At 44.1% G+C, this 20398-nt stretch overlaps 3 protein-coding genes across 3 annotated transcripts; 1 reads left to right on the forward strand and 2 right to left on the reverse strand.

Annotated features, from left to right (window-relative positions):
- Window positions 1-223: 223 nt before the first annotated feature.
- Window positions 224-2743, reverse strand: LOC128711446 (putative inactive tyrosine-protein kinase Wsck). Its single transcript, XM_053806323.1, has 4 exons — window positions 2520-2743; window positions 1534-2435; window positions 790-1466; window positions 224-715 (listed from the first exon to the last, which is right to left on the reverse strand). Exons 1-4 carry the CDS (start codon window positions 2741-2743, stop codon window positions 224-226), a joined length of 2295 nt encoding a protein of 764 aa, XP_053662298.1.
- Window positions 2744-10747: 8004 nt separating this feature from the next.
- LOC128715434 (heat shock protein 83-like) lies at window positions 10748-12889 on the reverse strand. The gene has a single exon (XM_053810332.1). It carries the CDS (start codon window positions 12887-12889, stop codon window positions 10748-10750), a length of 2142 nt encoding a protein of 713 aa, XP_053666307.1.
- Window positions 12890-14707: 1818 nt separating this feature from the next.
- On the forward strand, window positions 14708-16855 carry LOC128715435 (heat shock protein 83). Its single transcript, XM_053810333.1, has one exon. It carries the CDS (start codon window positions 14714-14716, stop codon window positions 16853-16855), a length of 2142 nt encoding a protein of 713 aa, XP_053666308.1. The 5' UTR covers window positions 14708-14713.
- The last annotated feature ends 3543 nt before the right edge of the window (window positions 16856-20398 follow it).

The raw sequence follows: 20398 nt of genomic DNA on the forward strand, positions 1-20398 counted from the left end.
TCATTTCTTCTTATCTGCAGATAGACAATGGCAATGTCATTATCCTTTTTAACAAAACGTTTTTTTATTCAGTGTAATAAACATCGATCGATAAAATGTATAAAACTTGATATTAGGTAAAGAAACCTAGGAGAGCGTTACCGCGGAATGTGCTTGTGCATTTTCCGACCTGGACGGAATTAAGTTACATTATCGGAAATACTGTTCAAAAAATTCCTCCCCGTTATTCTGCTGCTGCTTCCAAGTGAGGTAAGTACGGTGGTAGCTGAACATTCTGTTTGCGCTCAAACGACAACAAATACCGCAACATCGGTAACGTCTGCCGTAGGTAACGTCGCAAATCGTCAAAGCTTGGCCTATCGCTAGCATCGACATCCCAGCAGTTTAGACACAGCTGGTATAGATCCTCATACATAAAGCTCGGGCGTTCTGGTTTCTGGCCGGCGCGTATCGCTGCAAACAGATTGTCCGTTGTAGTGGTGCCGTAAGGCGTAGCACCGAGACAGCAACACTCCCAGATCAACAGCCCAAACGACCAGACGTCACTTTTGGTCGAGTGGTTCTGGAATTTGATTACTTCAGGCGCGTGCCAACGTGCGATCGCTATCGCACTGCTCGTATCTTCGGCGTACAGCGGTGGTCCAAAGGCGCTAACCTTTACCTCGAATTTGGTATTCACGTACACAGTGCGGGCACACAGCTTTTTACTCACGACCTACAAAGGATTCGAAATCAAAAATAAAGATTAATGTCAGCTCAAGTTCTCTAGTTCAGTGATCTACTACCTACATTATTGTCTGCTAAAAACTGCATTCCATCGCACACCAGACAAAGAATATTGACCACAATCTCTTCCGACACGGTCGAAAACTTTACACTGTTTGCATTGATCGGCACGCGTGCATTCAGTAGCGTCTGCTTCAGTGTTGTTTGCATTTGCTCGAAAAGCAGATAACACCAGTCGGGCGTAACGCAAACACCATAAAACAAGATCACATTGGCGTGCTCGGCCAGTGCCGTTAACCGTCGGAATTCGTTCAAAAACGCTATCTGATCGACGCTCTCCATATCGTCCGTAATAACATGCACCTGGGCCGGCATATCCTGCTCCTGGCGCTGCAACGATCCAAGCAAAATGTCCCCATACTTTCCACTGCCTAGTACACGATTAATATCCAGACTAAGGTACTTCCGAGCGTGATTCTTTGAACCATCCATCCCATCAATAATGTCGCGGAGTTCCGCTTCAAATCCCCTCTGTTCATAAATGTCCGGCATATAACCGTTGTTTTCCACCTCCAGTATGGGACCTTGCAGCGTTAGTTCGTGATGGTCACTAAATGGTCGAGTGTTAGCAGCAGGCGTTTTGAAATGCAAATAAACGTACAAAATTATGGCCCCCGTTAGAACGATGCCGAACAAGATGCAGGCGGTGGTCAGGATCGTGATAAGAGTTTCATTACGTTCTGAAACCATACATTAAGCAATGTAGCAATCAATTCAGATGTAGATGATCAATTCAGAGATCCTTACCAATTTCGACCGTTTTTAAATTCACATGATGGTGGTCTGGGTACTGATGCTGCTCGTGTGTCGTCGTGGCGTAACGTACCTTCACCACATGGTTGAGGATGCTCACAACACCGATCGATATATGGACGTGCGTGCGTGCCGTAATTGGCGGATTGAAATAACTTCGATACTCGCGGCCATCGCCCACGGTGAACTGTAATGATTCGTCCTCCTTCATCTCCAATTCGGCTGCGATATAGTACGGTACTTTGTTTTCCTTCGACTGCTGGAACGTGTTCAGCTGACTCTCGTCGATCTGCTGGATCAGCTCGCTATTGACATAGTGCACCACCACGCGGTAGTAATTAACCGGTCCATTATCGTTTGTTGCTCGCGGGATCTTTATCTGTATGGTCGATTCAAAACGGCGCAGAATGATAGGCTCTTCGGGTTCCGGATCCGGACGTCCGATCTCTGTGCTACCCGTAATACTGGCCCTTCCACCGGAACCTTTTGGTGAAACAGATACCACCGTTATGTTATACTCGGTACCTGGCTGTAAGTTAGACAGCTCAAATCCGGTTGAGACGTTATGTACCGACCATCGTACGGGATATATCCGGAAGCTGGCGTACGTTCGCGTCACTTCGGCTACGATTTCAAACTCATCTATTATCACTCCATCATCGACCGGAAGATCCCAACGAATTGCTACAGTGTCTTCTTTCTGCTCTCCATCAATACGTAAATTACGCACTGGTCCAGCAACATCAACACCCGTTTCATAGACGGCTTGGGCATTCACTCCTCCACAGTTTTCGTCTGGTTGCTTGCCACACTTCAGATCACACTCGCGATCTTCGATGATGCGCGTTTGGATTGTGTTGGTGCAGCTACACCGCTGCCCGGACAATACAGCATATCTATAGGAGACAACGGAACGAAAACAATTACTTTCTTGGCCATTCATAACGGTCCACCGAAAAAAGGTCACTATGAAGTATTACCTATAGAAGCTGTTCTCACAGTTGTCGACGCATTCATCTCGGTTTTTCGTCGTGAGTTCCAACCTAGCAAAACGATCGCGTTCATAACAACCAAAGTAGGCACCTTTTTCTGCTGCGTCTGCTATGCTAACGCAGACCGTAAGCACTGTTAAGCATAACAGCACAAAAGTCCGCCAGCAACGACAAAAGACTAACGGATTGACCGCTAAACGGGTAGATGGCATCTTTAACTATCCACTGTTGACACACTTTTATGCTGCCATCCCGAATCAAACCCTGCCCGTTTTAAACACACACGCAGACAGAACTAGCCGCGATTGCTAACTTGAATGTTAGACTTCCTTTAATGTTTAATGCACACTTTAATTACTCCTGATCACACATTAAAGAACGGAGCCAGCACGATAATACTGCTGGTAATAGATGCACTTTATCTATAGGCTGCAACGACAAACGGTGCATCGAGATCACGTACAACAGATCGAGTGAGGTACATGACACACACGCACACCTGACGGGTGTGTATCGTTTGGCCGTATGACTATAGCAACCGTTGCTATCCTCCACCTGCACCACCTATGCTGCCCGCATCTTCGACAAACATTCTTGCGCGAGATGAGAGAAAGAACTCCGTGGAAAACAAAAGCACGATCAACATCGTCGCGTCAACAAACTTTACCTGTGTGTGCGTGTAAGACCATACGCCAAGATCTCTAAAGAATACTCAATAGACAGTGCAAAAGGTTTATAGACCTGAAAAAGTTGTTTGCGACTGTTGTTAAAAAAATTATGTTGTCCAATTTTCTTTTCAATCTTTCTTTATTTTTAACAACTAGGCTTTTTTCATTACATATTGACTGAATACAAAACTAGCCCGCGTTCGAGAAGAAGTTGCTCAGAACGATTTTTGGCAAGAAAGTGTGCCCAAAGAGAGCAATTGGACCTTCTCCATACAAAATCAGAAAGTGCTCGCTCTAACAGCTACTTCGCTCCTGCTTGCACTCTCGCCGAATCGAGCCCCCCCTCGAAAGCTCTCTCAATCGGAGCGAAATTTCTCTTGCTGTTCGTTTCTTCGAAGTCGTTCGTTCTCGGTTGCGCCCGTTGCAGGCATACACAAACGTACACACACAGTCCACTGTTGCAAAAATGCTTCGTTTTTAACCTCACTTTTTGAACGTGAATTCACGTTGCGCGTAGAGATTGTTAGTAAAAAACTCATTTTAAACATTGTAGAGCTGTTTTGTTCACTCAATGCACGCATGTATTTCGCTCATAGTGAGATTCTCTACATATTTTAATATCCATAACATTATCCCAGAGGATGTTTGGTACTTTACCGGTCATTCCACTAGAACAATTATAGTTGCTAAAATCTATTGTAGATTCACGTGTGATGTTTTGTGGTTTGTTTGTTGTTTGTTTGGTCATATGTTGTGACGAACTAGTTTTGTTTGTCATGATGATTGTAAATATGCCATCCGTGCAATTGTAACGGTAAATGCTACAACAGGATCGAACAACAGGATAGGCAACGCACGAGTTCCTTGCCACATGTGTTTCCAGTGATTCCAGTCATGTTTCTTCTGTTGTGGCTCAGATTCAGATGGTGTTTAGATTCAGATTTTGTTCACGTTATCAGCTAATTTGTTAGGCAAATGCTATCGAAGTTATGTTAGAACAGTTAGCAACAGCTAAAGATGACAATCGAAATCAAAGTGATCCCTCCGTTCTTTCTGGAGGTTGAAGGTAGTGATGGGAAATGATCCCAAAGTTGGAATCAGATCGTGTAAATTTACATGATGCGGATGGAATCGAATGATCACTGACATCTGGTGGAATGGTTGGCGAGGGGAGGGGGGGGGGGGAGAGCTATTTCCATGCAACGATGATCCCGGATCGCTAGGGATCACAATCCCCATACAAGGCATCACCTTTTCCATGCAACGATGATCCCGGATCGCTAGGGATCAAAAGCGCTATTCAACAGTGATCCCGGATCATTTGATCCCATATTATAGGATTGGATCAGATTTTTCTAGCCTGGATCGGCCCTCTAACTTCTCATCACTAGTTGAAGGACTCATCTTGTTTGTAAACTTTATTATGCGTCAGGTTCTGCTCAGGCCAATCGCATATGCGCAAATAGGTAGCTCTCTCAAGCAGTGACTGAAGGTTTGGGTCTGTTAAAGGATAACATTTTACAGAGAAAAAAGATTCCTCCAAACAGCGCTCACAAGCGATGAACATAATTGTTTACTCCCTAACCTCAGACGGATGATTTATCCAACACGATCTATCCAACACGTAGAGACAGTTCGCCAAGGCAAAAGACTATACATAGACTGATACTGACTTTTTAATCGGAATTGCATTGCGAGCAAGACGGCGCAAATTGGTTCATAGACTTGTAGCGCTACATGAAAAGCTACAGACTTTTGTAAACATTACGCTTTCCTGCAGTACGGTGAGGTCATCTTTTTTAAATCAGTCAATTTTTCATCGGTAGGACGTTACCGATGGATTGATAGGATCACTATTTAGCTGAATCTTATTCTATGCAGAACAGATCCATCGAGTTATGTACACAAATATAACAACATGTTTAAAACAACATGTGCCAATGAAAGGTACACCAACATGCTCCTGTCTATGCCCCTCACCCACAATCACCTCCTGTTATGATTTTAGGAAAGGAAAGAAATCGAACATGGTATGTCACCATACACCCAAAGGCTTCATGACAACAACAAAAAACATTGGTTCTAGTAAGACCGAACATACACGCTTTTTCATGACAACTTCATGACAACAACAAAAAACATTGGTTCTAGTAAGACCGAACATACACGCTTTTTCCTCAGCTATGCTATCTGATAGGAATCCGAACAAACTAGCAGTAATAGTTTACTCTCGATGTACGATTTGTTGACATCTGCGAGAACTAACTCCATGATCCATCTAGACCTTCTTTGTGCGGTACTGTACCTTATGCGCATAAGTGCCGTTATCTTCGTGCGCACGCATATAAATCTTCACACGTTTGTTTCAGACTCAACCAATAACGTCTAACACGGTACGCAAATTGGTACCAGCCAGATCGGTCATCGAATATCATTCGGAGTAAAATGGAAAGAAACCATGCTAAACCTGCAGTAGTCTCTTTTTCCTGAAGGATGTTTCGACATCAATCATCAAACATCATCAATAGTTTACTTATTTGCATCGTAAAGCAACTGCAGTACCTATCTGCAAGATGACATTCAAAACCTGTTTCTAGTACTGTCTATTGTATCAACATTTTATAAGAGGGAATACGAATGTTCGATTGTCATTGCTTCAACCGCAGGACAATTACAAATCAAAGGGATTGTTCTCAAACACTGACCCAAACCTTACTGAACACATTCTTCTAAAATCATTGCATCATTGAAATATTTGCATCTTCAATACGCATCATACTTATTTTTTGCTTAGCGCGTTAAAGCCTACTGCGCATCATGACACATTTGGTCAAACGACCGGAATGTATTTTCAACAAAGTTGCATACACACACAACACTCGGCTCACTGACTACATAAAACAAAACTCGACGCGGTTGTGTACCCTCTGACTAGGATTCCGAGGCAACATCGATTCGACGGCGACTTGAGGTAAATTATAAACATAAGTTCTCTACTCGTTCTCCCAACAGCTGATCACGAAGGAAAAAAACATCTGCCACACTCCTCTACACTCCACACGCACTTCCACCTGCGCCGAAACGTGCAAGAAAAAACAGTACTAACGAGCGCTAGCACAGATAGGCGAAAGGCACTAGATAGAATAGAGCGAAGATAGAGAGCATAAACCGGAGAGAAATTAATTTTTAAATTTTCCAACTGGAAAATAGTTGCAGCTTTTTATTGCACTACCACAATCGCACCGAAAAGCTTCCAAAAATTTGTGCCACTCCCCCTGACAAATTTCGCGACAGGTCCAATTTGCTTCCTTTGGAGTATAAACGGGACCTTTTTAGCCCAAGCAGTCTTTTTGCAGCCATTTCGGAATAAAACAGGACCGTTTTAGGACGTCCTAAATAGGTCCCGTTTATACTCCAAAGGAAGCAAATTGGACCTGTCGCGAAATTTGTCAGGGGGAGTGGCACAAATTTTTGGAAGCTTTTCGGTGCGATTGTGGTAGTGCAATAAAAAGCTGCAACTATTTTCCAGTTGGAAAATTTAAAAATTAATTTCTCTCCGGTTTATGCTCTCTATCTTCGCTCTATTCTATCTAGTGCCTTTCGCCTATCTGTGCTAGCGCTCGTTAGTACTGTTTTTTCTTGCACGTTTCGGCGCAGGTGGAAGTGCGTGTGGAGTGTAGAGGAGTGTGGCAGATGTTTTTTTCCTTCGTGATCAGCTGTTGGGAGAACGAGTAGAGAACTTATGTTTATAATTTACCTCAAGTCGCCGTCGAATCGATGTTGCCTCGGAATCCTAGTCAGAGGGTACACAACCGCGTCGAGTTTTGTTTTATGTAGTCAGTGAGCCGAGTGTTGTGTGTGTATGCAACTTTGTTGAAAATACATTCCGGTCGTTTGACCAAATGTGTCATGATGCGCAGTAGGCTTTAACGCGCTAAGCAAAAAATAAGTATGATGCGTATTGAAGATGCAAATATTTCAATGATGCAATGATTTTAGAAGAATGTGTTCAGTAAGGTTTGGGTCAGTGTTTGAGAACAATCCCTTTGATTTGTAATTGTCCTGCGGTTGAAGCAATGACAATCGAACATTCGTATTCCCTCTTATAAAATGTTGATACAATAGACAGTACTAGAAACAGGTTTTGAATGTCATCTTGCAGATAGGTACTGCAGTTGCTTTACGATGCAAATAAGTAAACTATTGATGATGTTTGATGATTGATGTCGAAACATCCTTCAGGAAAAAGAGACTACTGCAGGTTTAGCATGGTTTCTTTCCATTTTACTCCGAATGATATTCGATGACCGATCTGGCTGGTACCAATTTGCGTACCGTGTTAGACGTTATTGGTTGAGTCTGAAACAAACGTGTGAAGATTTATATGCGTGCGCACGAAGATAACGGCACTTATGCGCATAAGGTACAGTACCGCACAAAGAAGGTCTAGATGGATCATGGAGTTAGTTCTCGCAGATGTCAACAAATCGTACATCGAGAGTAAACTATTACTGCTAGTTTGTTCGGATTCCTATCAGATAGCATAGCTGAGGAAAAAGCGTGTATGTTCGGTCTTACTAGAACCAATGTTTTTTGTTGTTGTCATGAAGTTGTCATGAAAAAGCGTGTATGTTCGGTCTTACTAGAACCAATGTTTTTTGTTGTTGTCATGAAGCCTTTGGGTGTATGGTGACATACCATGTTCGATTTCTTTCCTTTCCTAAAATCATAACAGGAGGTGATTGTGGGTGAGGGGCATAGACAGGAGCATGTTGGTGTACCTTTCATTGGCACATGTTGTTTTAAACATGTTGTTATATTTGTGTACATAACTCGATGGATCTGTTCTGCATAGAATAAGATTCAGCTAAATAGTGATCCTATCAATCCATCGGTAACGTCCTACCGATGAAAAATTGACTGATTTAAAAAAGATGACCTCACCGTACTGCAGGAAAGCGTAATGTTTACAAAAGTCTGTAGCTTTTCATGTAGCGCTACAAGTCTATGAACCAATTTGCGCCGTCTTGCTCGCAATGCAATTCCGATTAAAAAGTCAGTATCAGTCTATGTATAGTCTTTTGCCTTGGCGAACTGTCTCTACGTGTTGGATAGATCGTGTTGGATAAATCATCCGTCTGAGGTTAGGGAGTAAACAATTATGTTCATCGCTTGTGAGCGCTGTTTGGAGGAATCTTTTTTCTCTGTAAAATGTTATCCTTTAACAGACCCAAACCTTCAGTCACTGCTTGAGAGAGCTACCTATTTGCGCATATGCGATTGGCCTGAGCAGAACCTGACGCATAATAAAGTTTACAAACAAGATGAGTCCTTCAACTAGTGATGAGAAGTTAGAGGGCCGATCCAGGCTAGAAAAATCTGATCCAATCCTATAATATGGGATCAAATGATCCGGGATCACTGTTGAATAGCGCTTTTGATCCCTAGCGATCCGGGATCATCGTTGCATGGAAAAGGTGATGCCTTGTATGGGGATTGTGATCCCTAGCGATCCGGGATCATCGTTGCATGGAAATAGCTCTCCCCCCCCCCCCTCCCCTCGCCAACCATTCCACCAGATGTCAGTGATCATTCGATTCCATCCGCATCATGTAAATTTACACGATCTGATTCCAACTTTGGGATCATTTCCCATCACTACCTTCAACCTCCAGAAAGAACGGAGGGATCACTTTGATTTCGATTGTCATCTTTAGCTGTTGCTAACTGTTCTAACATAACTTCGATAGCATTTGCCTAACAAATTAGCTGATAACGTGAACAAAATCTGAATCTAAACACCATCTGAATCTGAGCCACAACAGAAGAAACATGACTGGAATCACTGGAAACACATGTGGCAAGGAACTCGTGCGTTGCCTATCCTGTTGTTCGATCCTGTTGTAGCATTTACCGTTACAATTGCACGGATGGCATATTTACAATCATCATGACAAACAAAACTAGTTCGTCACAACATATGACCAAACAAACAACAAACAAACCACAAAACATCACACGTGAATCTACAATAGATTTTAGCAACTATAATTGTTCTAGTGGAATGACCGGTAAAGTACCAAACATCCTCTGGGATAATGTTATGGATATTAAAATATGTAGAGAATCTCACTATGAGCGAAATACATGCGTGCATTGAGTGAACAAAACAGCTCTACAATGTTTAAAATGAGTTTTTTACTAACAATCTCTACGCGCAACGTGAATTCACGTTCAAAAAGTGAGGTTAAAAACGAAGCATTTTTGCAACAGTGGACTGTGTGTGTACGTTTGTGTATGCCTGCAACGGGCGCAACCGAGAACGAACGACTTCGAAGAAACGAACAGCAAGAGAAATTTCGCTCCGATTGAGAGAGCTTTCGAGGGGGGGCTCGATTCGGCGAGAGTGCAAGCAGGAGCGAAGTAGCTGTTAGAGCGAGCACTTTCTGATTTTGTATGGAGAAGGTCCAATTGCTCTCTTTGGGGAGAAGGTCCAATTGCTCTCTTTGGGAGCGCTTGACCGTGAGCGGAAAACAAGAAAACAATTGTAACGTCTGATAAGCATGTAATAATTGATTGAATCCATGAAAATGGTTATAGTTGGACTACTAAACACAAGCAACCAGTATGAAGTACTTTTCAAACAATCTTTTCAAAAAACATAAGTACGGAGAGTAAAACGTTGGCAAGTGGGGCGGCCCGGTGGCATGATGGTAGCGGCGCCGGTCTTCACACGAACGGACCGGACCAAAATCCCATCCGGGTCAATCCCCCGTAGCAAGGACTGGCTATCCGGCTACGCGGTAAGGTAAAGTAAGTCGATACGGCCAGGCCGTTCTAACGAAAAAAAAAATTAAAAATCGTTGGCACGCTGCTTCATACCGCTGTTCACGCTGGTCTTGTTCTGAACATTTTTGATTTGAATTAGGTTTGGCTAGAACGAATGAGGCCGAGAAAACGAGGAAAGCACAACCAAGATTGGAATCCAAAGGTTGGATCGTGCCACATCGACTTAACTGTTTAATTGACCAGACGATGTTATCATTTACTTGCAATTAATACATCACCAAGATTTCTCTCTTCACATCAAACATTGCTGTGTAGTTGAACATGGAACTGATATAAGAGAAACAAGATCAAAGTCCAGTAAATTAATTTCACGATTACAAATATTACTTTATTTTTTAGTCATTGGCTCCGCTAAAACGCGGTTTAACTTAAAATTGTTCCAACAATCAATGGTAAGGGATGAAGTTAATCAAATTACGCAAATGTATGCAATCAGCAGAGACTAAGAAATAATTAGCGATAACTAAATTACTACTATATCTCTTCCCTGCACTGCGTTTAATGGACACATTGTTGAATCCTACTATTTCATCAACCAACAACCCGATTACCCATATTATCAAAACCTATCTCGCGTAACTGCATTTCTTCAAAATTAAGCCTTTAGAATTGTTGTACATAAATTATCTATAGACTGACATGTGTGAAACGCGTCACAGGTATAATGGAAGCGATAATATTTCCCTTACTATTGATGATTTAATCGACTTCCTCCATGTGCGACAAATCCTCCGAATCATCAACCAGCGGTGGAGCGTCTCCAGAGGCCGGTGCCGCACTGCTGCTCTCTTCTGCCGCCATTGGCTCGTCGTCGTCGATACCCAGACCCAGCTTGATCATGCGGTAGATACGGGATGCGTGGTTTCCAGGTTCGTCCAGCGAGAAACCCGACGAAAGGAGCGCCGTCTCGAACAGCAAAATCACCAGATCCTTCACTGCCTTATCGTTCTTATCCGCATCCGCTCGCTGTCGCAGCGTCTCGACGATGGCATGATCAGGATTGATCTCCATATGCTTCTTGCCCGCCATGTAGCCCATGGAAGATGAGTCACGCAGCGCCTGTGCCTTCATAATGCGTTCCATGTTGGCCGACCAACCGTACTGCGACGTTACGATACAGCAGGGCGAATCTACCAATCGATTCGATACCACCACCTTCTCCACCTTGCTCTCCAACACTGATTTCATCACCTTGCACAGGTTCTCGAACTTGGTCTTGTCCTCTTCGCGCTTCTTCTTTTCAGTCTCATCTTCCGGCAGCTCCAACCCTTCCTTCGTCACACAAACCAGCTGCTTGCCCTTGTACTCCTTCAGATGCTGAGTGACGTACTCATCGATGGGTTCAGTCATGTAGATTACCTCGAAGCCACGCTTCTTCACACGCTCTACAAACGCCGCGTTCTTCACCTGATCGATGCTCTCACCCGTGATGTAGTAAACTTGTGTTTGGTTCTCTTTCATGCGGCCAACGTAATCTGCCAGCGAGCAGAACTCGTCGCCAGATGCCGACGTGTTGAAACGCAGCAAATCGGCCAGCTTCTGACGGTTCTGGCTATCCTCATGCACACCCAGCTTCAGGTTCTTACTGAACTGATCGTAGAACTTCTTGTACGTCTCCTTATCCTCGGCCAGCTCCTCAAACAGCTCCAGACACTTCTTCACCAGGTTCTTGCGGATCACCTTCAGGATCTTGTTCTGCTGCAGCATCTCTCGGGAAATGTTCAGCGGCAGATCCTCCGAATCGACCACACCCTTGATGAAGTTCAGGTAATCCGGAATCAGCTCCTCGCAGTTGTCCATGATGAACACACGGCGCACGTACAGCTTGATGTTGTTCTTCTTTTTCTTGTTCTCGAACAGATCGAACGGCATACGACGGGGCACGAACAGCAGCGCCCGGAAGTCCAGCTGGCCCTCAACCGAGAAGTGCTTCACCGCCAGATGATCTTCCCAGTCGTTGGTCAGGGATTTGTAAAACTCGCCATACTCCTCCTGCGAGATATCGTCCGCATTACGCGTCCAGATGGGCTTCGTCTTGTTCAGCTCCTCGTCCTCGGTGTACTTCACCTTCACAGTCTTCTTCTTCTTTTCTTTCTTATCCTCTTCCTCGGCGTCTTCCAGCTTTGGTTCGTCGTCCTTCTTGTCCTCTTCCTTCTTCTCCTCCTCGGCCTCATCGTCGCTCACCTCCTTCTCGCGCTCCTTCTCCACGAGCAGCTTAATCGGGTAGCCGATGAATTGGGAATGTTTGTTCACAATCTGCTTCACCTTGCTCTCCTCCAGGTACTCCAGCTGATCCTCCTTGATGTGTAGCACGATCTTCGTACCGCGACCGAGTGGCTCACCGGAATCTGAGCGCACCGTGAACGACCCGCCAGCCGACGATTCCCAAACGTACTGCTCGTCGTCGTTGTTCTTCGATGTCACTACCACCTTATCAGCGACCAGGTACGCCGAATAGAAACCGACACCGAACTGACCAATCATGCTGATGTCCGCGCCAGCCTGCAGCGCCTCCATGAACGCCTTCGTGCCCGACTTGGCAATCGTACCAAGGTTGTTCACAAGGTCGGCCTTCGTCATGCCGATACCGGTATCGATAAGCGTCAGCGTGCCGGCTTCCTTGTTCGGGATGATCTTGATGAACAGCTCCTTGCCCGATTCCAGCTTCGAGGGATCCGTCAGCGACTCATAGCGAATCTTGTCCAGCGCATCGGACGAGTTCGAGATCAACTCACGCAGGAAGATTTCCTTGTTCGAGTAGAACGTGTTGATGATCAATGACATCAGCTGAGCAATCTCAGCCTGGAATGCAAAGGTCTCTGCTTCTGGTGCTTCCGGCATCTGAAAATATGAAGTAAAATTTATTAAAACCTTTTAAATATACTTTACAACCTTCTCGATCCAGACCGGTCTCCTTTAGCAAGGACTGTCTTCACGACTACGTAATAAAAATAAGTCTAATAAGCTAGTTGTGGCTATATCGTAAACCAATCGTTACACCAAAAAGAATCGTTACACCATATTCCCAGTTCCGCTTCACAACATATGTACGTACCTTGTTGATTTATGCGATGTATTTTTTCAACAACCTCTAACAGTTAACTCAGAATATTTAATTCTTTCCAGAACAGATGCATAAACGTTTTCCCAAGCTCTCTACGATTAACACGCACGGTATCGCACTTCACTTGCTCAGATCTTTACACTTCTACGTTTTCCTACGGAATGAACATTCGCACGAAAAAAACCCTGCTTTAATATAAATGTGTGCGTCAGTATCTAGCATTAGCGAGATCTTTCTTGAAACGGAACAGTTTGCTATGACCGATGATACATGTTCGTTTTCTTTCTTTACTGCATTACTGTCACTATGAGCGAGAGAGATCGAAAACGGAAACAGTCCTCCGAATCGTCGAGATCCTTCTAGAATGTTCCAGACGGTTCTAGAGCGTTCCGCTTGCAAATGCAAAGTCAAACCGAACAATCCACAGGAAATAGCCGAACGCCCTAACTTCTCCTTTGAAAGAATTGTGTTCATCCGTCAGGGGAAAGGTTCGTTCCTGCACTTCCCCTGTTTCAAGCAAATCCATCTGTCAGTTTCGATGCCGGCGAGCTTTTTGGCGCGGATAACCCTAACCTAGCTTTTCGGTGCAACGAAATCAATTAACATTGAAATGTTATTGTTTCTGGAAAAAAGAATATAACACATGTTTGTACAAAACGCAGATACAAATAAGTTATCGAAAGGTTGCTGTACATTAACACAGCCCAAAATGAAGTAGGAGGTCATTTTCAATCGGAGCTTTTGGGCAGTTTGTGAAACGAAAAATGGACAGGAGAAGATTGTACTTGTTGGCCACTTTGAACGACAAGTTTATTCTGTAAATTATTTTCATTGCTAAAACCTGTCCTACATTCTCTCGGCATGTGCTCTTCAAAACCGTTCTGAGCGGTCAATTCAAATCTGCTCAAAACTGCTCGATAAAGTCGAGCATTTTGTCGGGCAGCAGAAAAGTTCATCGTATCCCCACTCCAATTTCTGGCGTCGGCTAGACACGAACGTTTACCGGTCGGAAGATTGAAGCAGCAGCAGAGTGCGGTTGAAAATTTCCAGAAGCCGTTTGGTAATCTATAAAATCGGTCTGCAGAAAGCACGTGGCGGAAAGTACAGCGAAAACGACAGTGCATCGCACAACGTGTAGTTGCAATAGAAGCTAAAGTTAAGTGAAAGTGAGACTGATTGATTCTTTACTGCAGGAAAAGCAAAAAAACTCATCAAAGGTAAGCATTTGTCACCAAAAATGTACAATCAGTGTGAAGCAGAACTGAGTGGGCTGACTCTTCGTTGAAAAGTCCACCGTGCGTCCCCCCCAGTGATTCATCATTTTCTTGCATTTAATCATCCATACCTGGTGAAGGATTATTCCATGCCAATGTAGGCTGAAAACAATTGAAAATAGTAGAATACAAACAAAATTCAGCGGCGGTATGTGGTGCGGTCACGAAATCGATATATCATGCTAACTAATTAGGGCATAAGGTTCTGGCTAGGAATCATTCTCAAAGTGTGTCTTTGTTTCTGGGTCGCATGGTTACATGGTAGTAGTTATTGGTCTCCGTGGTCCTTTCTAATGTTGGGACGTTTTTTTTGTGTTGCCTTTCCAGATGCCTGAAGCACCAGAAGCAGAGACCTTTGCATTCCAGGCTGAGATTGCTCAGCTGATGTCACTGATCATCAACACGTTCTACTCGAACAAGGAAATCTTCCTGCGTGAGTTGATCTCGAACTCGTCCGATGCGCTGGACAAGATTCGCTATGAGTCGCTGACGGATCCCTCGAAGCTGGAATCGGGCAAGGAGCTGTTCATCAAGATTATCCCTAACAAGGAAGCCGGCACGCTGACGCTTATCGATACCGGTATCGGCATGACGAAGGCCGACCTTGTGAACAACCTTGGTACGATTGCCAAGTCGGGCACGAAGGCGTTCATGGAGGCGCTGCAGGCTGGCGCGGACATCAGCATGATTGGTCAGTTCGGTGTCGGTTTCTATTCGGCGTACCTGGTCGCTGATAAGGTGGTAGTGACATCGAAGAACAACGACGACGAGCAGTACGTTTGGGAATCGTCGGCTGGCGGGTCGTTCACGGTGCGCTCAGATTCCGGTGAGCCACTCGGTCGCGGTACGAAGATCGTGCTACACATCAAGGAGGATCAGCTGGAGTACCTGGAGGAGAGCAAGGTGAAGCAGATTGTGAACAAACATTCCCAATTCATCGGCTACCCGATTAAGCTGCTCGTGGAGAAGGAGCGCGAGAAGGAGGTGAGCGACGATGAGGCCGAGGAGGAGAAGAAGGAAGAGGACAAGAAGGACGACGAACCAAAGCTGGAAGACGCCGAGGAAGAGGATAAGAAAGAAAAGAAGAAGAAGACTGTGAAGGTGAAGTACACCGAGGACGAGGAGCTGAACAAGACGAAGCCCATCTGGACGCGTAATGCGGACGATATCTCGCAGGAGGAGTATGGCGAGTTTTACAAATCCCTGACCAACGACTGGGAAGATCATCTGGCGGTGAAGCACTTCTCGGTTGAGGGCCAGCTGGACTTCCGGGCGCTGCTGTTCGTGCCCCGTCGTATGCCGTTCGATCTGTTCGAGAACAAGAAGAAGAAGAACAACATCAAGCTGTACGTGCGCCGTGTGTTCATCATGGACAACTGCGAGGAGCTGATTCCGGATTACCTGAACTTCATCAAGGGTGTGGTCGATTCGGAGGATCTGCCGCTGAACATTTCCCGAGAGATGCTGCAGCAGAACAAGATCCTGAAGGTGATCCGCAAGAACCTGGTGAAGAAGTGTGTGGAGTTGTTTGAGGAGCTGGCCGAGGATAAGGAGATGTACAAGAAGTTCTACGATCAGTTCAGTAAGAACCTGAAGCTGGGTGTGCATGAGGATAGCCAGAACCGTCAGAAGCTGGCCGATTTGCTGCGTTTCAACACGTCGGCATCTGGCGACGAGTTCTGCTCGCTGGCAGATTACGTTGGCCGCATGAAAGAGAACCAAACACAAGTTTACTACATCACGGGTGAGAGCATCGATCAGGTGAAGAACTCGGCGTTTGTAGAGCGTGTGAAGAAGCGTGGCTTCGAGGTAATCTACATGACTGAACCCATCGATGAGTACGTCACTCAGCAGCTGAAGGAGTACAAGGGCAAGCAGCTGGTTTGTGTGACGAAGGAAGGGTTGGAGCTGCCGGAAGATGAGACTGAAAAGAAGAAGCGCGAAGAGGACAAGACCAAGTTCGAGAACCTGTGCAAGGTGATGAAGTCAGTGTTGGAGAGCAAGGTGGAGAAGGTGGTGGTATCGAATCGATTGGTAGATTCGCCCTGCTGTATCGTAACGTCGCAGTACGGTTGGTCGGCCAACATGGAACGCATTATGAAGGCACAGGCGCTGCGTGACTCATCTTCCATGGGCTACATGGCGGGCAAGAAGCATATGGAGATCAATCCTGATCATGCCATCGTCGAGACGCTGCGACAGCGAGCGGATGCGGATAAGAACGATAAGGCAGTGAAGGATCTGGTGATTTTGCTGTTCGAGACGGCGCTCCTTTCGTCGGGTTTCTCGCTGGACGAACCTGGAAACCACGCATCCCGTATCTACCGCATGATCAAGCTGGGTCTGGGTATCGACGACGACGAGCCAATGGCGGCAGAAGAGAGCAGCAGTGCGGCACCGGCCTCTGGAGACGCTCCACCGCTGGTTGATGATTCGGAGGATTTGTCGCACATGGAGGAAGTCGATTAAATTGCGCGTACAAATTAAGTTCTGTTTTTATTGCAGACATATCTTAAGGGAGGGGTTTCTTTTTATGATGATAGTCGAAACATTTTTTGTGTTCAGTACAATTAATTCACTCATAGCGCTTCAAGCATTTCATCACGAGTAAAAAAGAAAAGGGGGGTTTTGCGAATGTTTTTAGTTGTTACGATCTAAGATCTCGTTAGACAGGGGTTTGGATACATATAATTTTCAAGTTTAGTTAATAATTTCAACTAATCAACCAGTAAAAAGACAAAGAACCATACAATACAATAATAATATTGATAACCAAAAAACCTTTTCCATTAGTGTTTTCTTTTAATCTTGTTCTATTTTTTGGGTTACAATTGTTATATTGAGCGCTATCCCGCACTACTGTCGAAAGACGGATGATTGCATTGTGCAGTGGATGCTGAGGTTATTTTAAAACCACACAATGAGATGAACATTAACGCATTCATCCGTTGTAGAAAGTGGGTGGAAAGGAACATACGATCAGCCCGCTTAGTTATGATAACCCCCCTGCGATAAAGCGAGAAAGAAGAGGATTGTTCACCCACCACACATTTGACGAATGAATGCGAAGGGCAAACGCACCGTTAGGACAACACCCCGAGCACACAAGATTGCCGTTTACCCGCAAAGTGCGTCCAGACAGTCCGCAGGTTGCGGTGTACATGTAACGTTTTTCAGTTCACTCTCGTCCGTTAAAGCTGTCTGTTGTGCAGCGGCCGCGTATGCAACTCATCGTCAGTCGCGATTGTCGTTGTTTCCGATGCTAGAGGGATAATTATATTATCAGCTCACCATCCCGAGTACACGTCTCAAGTGATACATTTTCTAGTATTGAATACCCGCCACATTAAACGTATATGGGTGCAAAGTAATTGCAACACAAAATGTAAGTAGTGGCGTGACAGAGTGTACGGTTGTGGTTTAGCAGCTGCGAAATCTATTGAAAGTGTTGTTCAGGTGAATCACGCGCGTCACTCGTAGAAAATGAGGTCTACATTATACTCTACTTCGATAGTTTAAAAAAAATTGTATTTTTGTTACCTCCTTCCTGCTTCCTGCTCCAGTGAAACACAACACTTTGAGCCACTTTGAAGAAATGCACCTCAGAACAATGGGTGTACACCATTTCAATAGAATTAAGCATAAATTGCTGCACTAGCATAAAAGAAATGGTTCTTTTACGAGGCGCGTATGCTTCACGGAACCTATGGTTAACAGGTAAAAGAGACGAGACACATAGAATAAACCGGTTAAAAAGGTGTAGAGAAGAAGTCAAAATGGAATGCTAAAGAAGAGTGTGTAGCGGAATGTTACTGGTGTCGGCGTGGTGTCGTCTGGTGGTATCTGGTGGAGTATAAGAAGCTAGGAACGCTTCTTATGCTTTTGGCCAACCCAGCCACTCCCTTCAATGATGATGATGAACACAATGATCGCTAACATTACCTGTGGATGATGTGACTTCGATTGTGATCGTTTACGTACGCTCGCTTACACGATCATCAGCATCACCACTGTATGATCATATATGCGCTTTACGACAAGCATTATGTCATCGACGCTATCTTCAACAGTACACAACCCCGTGTGTACCGATCATTAGCTATGCCGTAAATCTGCTGGTGGCAGGTGTGTGCGTAGAAGGCGATCAAGGTCAGAAAAGATGATCGCGACATGAAAACAAAATACATTTTTTTAAAACCACGCGTAGGGTTTTGTTTTGGTGATATAAAAGCTATTTTGGATTAGAAAATATATTTGTTCGATCATAACTTTGCACGCAGAACAACATTGATGCTGCGTATGCTAATGAGTGGCAAAATTGTCATGCATGATGTAATGAACTTGTCGTGGGGATCTTTTTCTTTTCAAACATATGCTGATATATGTTTGAATTACCGAGACAGACCGGTAAAACCGCACACAAACAATACAGTGCAGTTAGTGTTTAATCATGTACAATATTTTTATAACACACAATAAATGTTTGCTTCAACACGAAACCGTTCGTAAGGTAGATGCTAAAACATGTTTGCGTTATTATTCACACGCAGGTATAGAGAGATAAATATTGATCTGGTTGATAACGAGCACAAGACCCTGGAATAGTGGTTGGTTCCAATTGGATCTCATAATTGGTGCAAACTACGTAGACACATTTGTCGCCTGCCGAATGATCACGCTCAAGAATCGTTTCATACCAACTGTGTGTAGTGATGGGGATTTGAGGTGGGGTCAATGGGTCGTTTTTTAATGAGTGGATTAATTTTGCGGTTCAACAAACTTCTGACCGATAAATGTTCCGCTTGAAGAGTTACAGGGGTTGTCCATTATTGGACTTCGTTTCAGTGCCGGGTGTGATCGGGAATTCAACAACTGTTCTTTAAATGGCAATATAGTTGAGTCAGTTTGCTTCAATGGTCCAATTCGAATTGCTTTCAACATGTATTCGTTTCTAAACTAAATTTCTTGCTGGGTCGATACATTTGTGTTCAATTTTCATCATTTACTAATAATTGTTACTATTTTTAGAGATAATTTCTGAACACTTATGAAGAACTATTAGTAGCTTTTGTAGAACTCCGAATGAATATAAAATGATGGTTTTATCCCTGGACAAATAACGACCATAATTCAGAATAGTTATAATAGTTTTCCTAGGTGGTCAATTGTTTCTAATGTTTATGAATGGTTTCACTTGAACGTTATTGGAGAGAGAATTTCCCCGTTCACATTACATACTATCTAACAAACAGAGTAAATTTAGTCATGATATTGCTCCTTAAACTCAACATAATTTGGTGCATCTTTATTGCCTTTTTCCAACCAGGCGTTAATAAGGGAAAGATGTAACTCGGTAGTTAAGATCTCCTGTAAGCCAAATTGTGCGTCTGCGGAACCTATATATTGCTAAAACTCCTCTTACGATCTCATAGAAAGATCACATTCATGTAGACATAAATTCCTATCTAGAGTAGAAACGATCTATAGTTGAGTGATCGTCCTATTGAATTCTTTCAAATCATTTGCGATCAAAAGTCAATAACAATGATCATTAAATTTAAAGATATGTTTCACGCTAGGGTATCTCTACTGCCAACTGGTCTGAAGTGAACAAGCAGAGGAAAATTTATCCATAACATTTTCTCCCTCGCTTGCCGCCCGTCTTCAATAGAACATTAATGTTTCCTGACCTCTCAACTAAAGCCCTTTTAAACTCATCGAAAATAGTAATGCTGAAAACGATTTGATCTTTCGGTATGAGTGGAAGCTGTATTAGTTGCATCGAAGTAATACATTATTAACTCCCATTGCCCATCCCTGCGTCCTCGACCTTCAGCCTGTCAATCGTGTTACACTCGTTAAAGATTTGGGAATCTGATTAGACAACGCTTTTACCTTAATTCCTCAAATTGACTCCGTGGTTAGCGAAGTTTGGAAGTCCTTGGGCGATTGTTGAGACGCATTGCTCGTGACTTTTCTGGTACAAGTTGCTTGAAAATCTTGTACTGCTTG

This window comes from Anopheles marshallii, chromosome 3, assembly GCF_943734725.1.
Source record: "Anopheles marshallii chromosome 3, idAnoMarsDA_429_01, whole genome shotgun sequence".
Taxonomy (NCBI): Eukaryota; Metazoa; Arthropoda; class Insecta; order Diptera; family Culicidae; genus Anopheles; species Anopheles marshallii.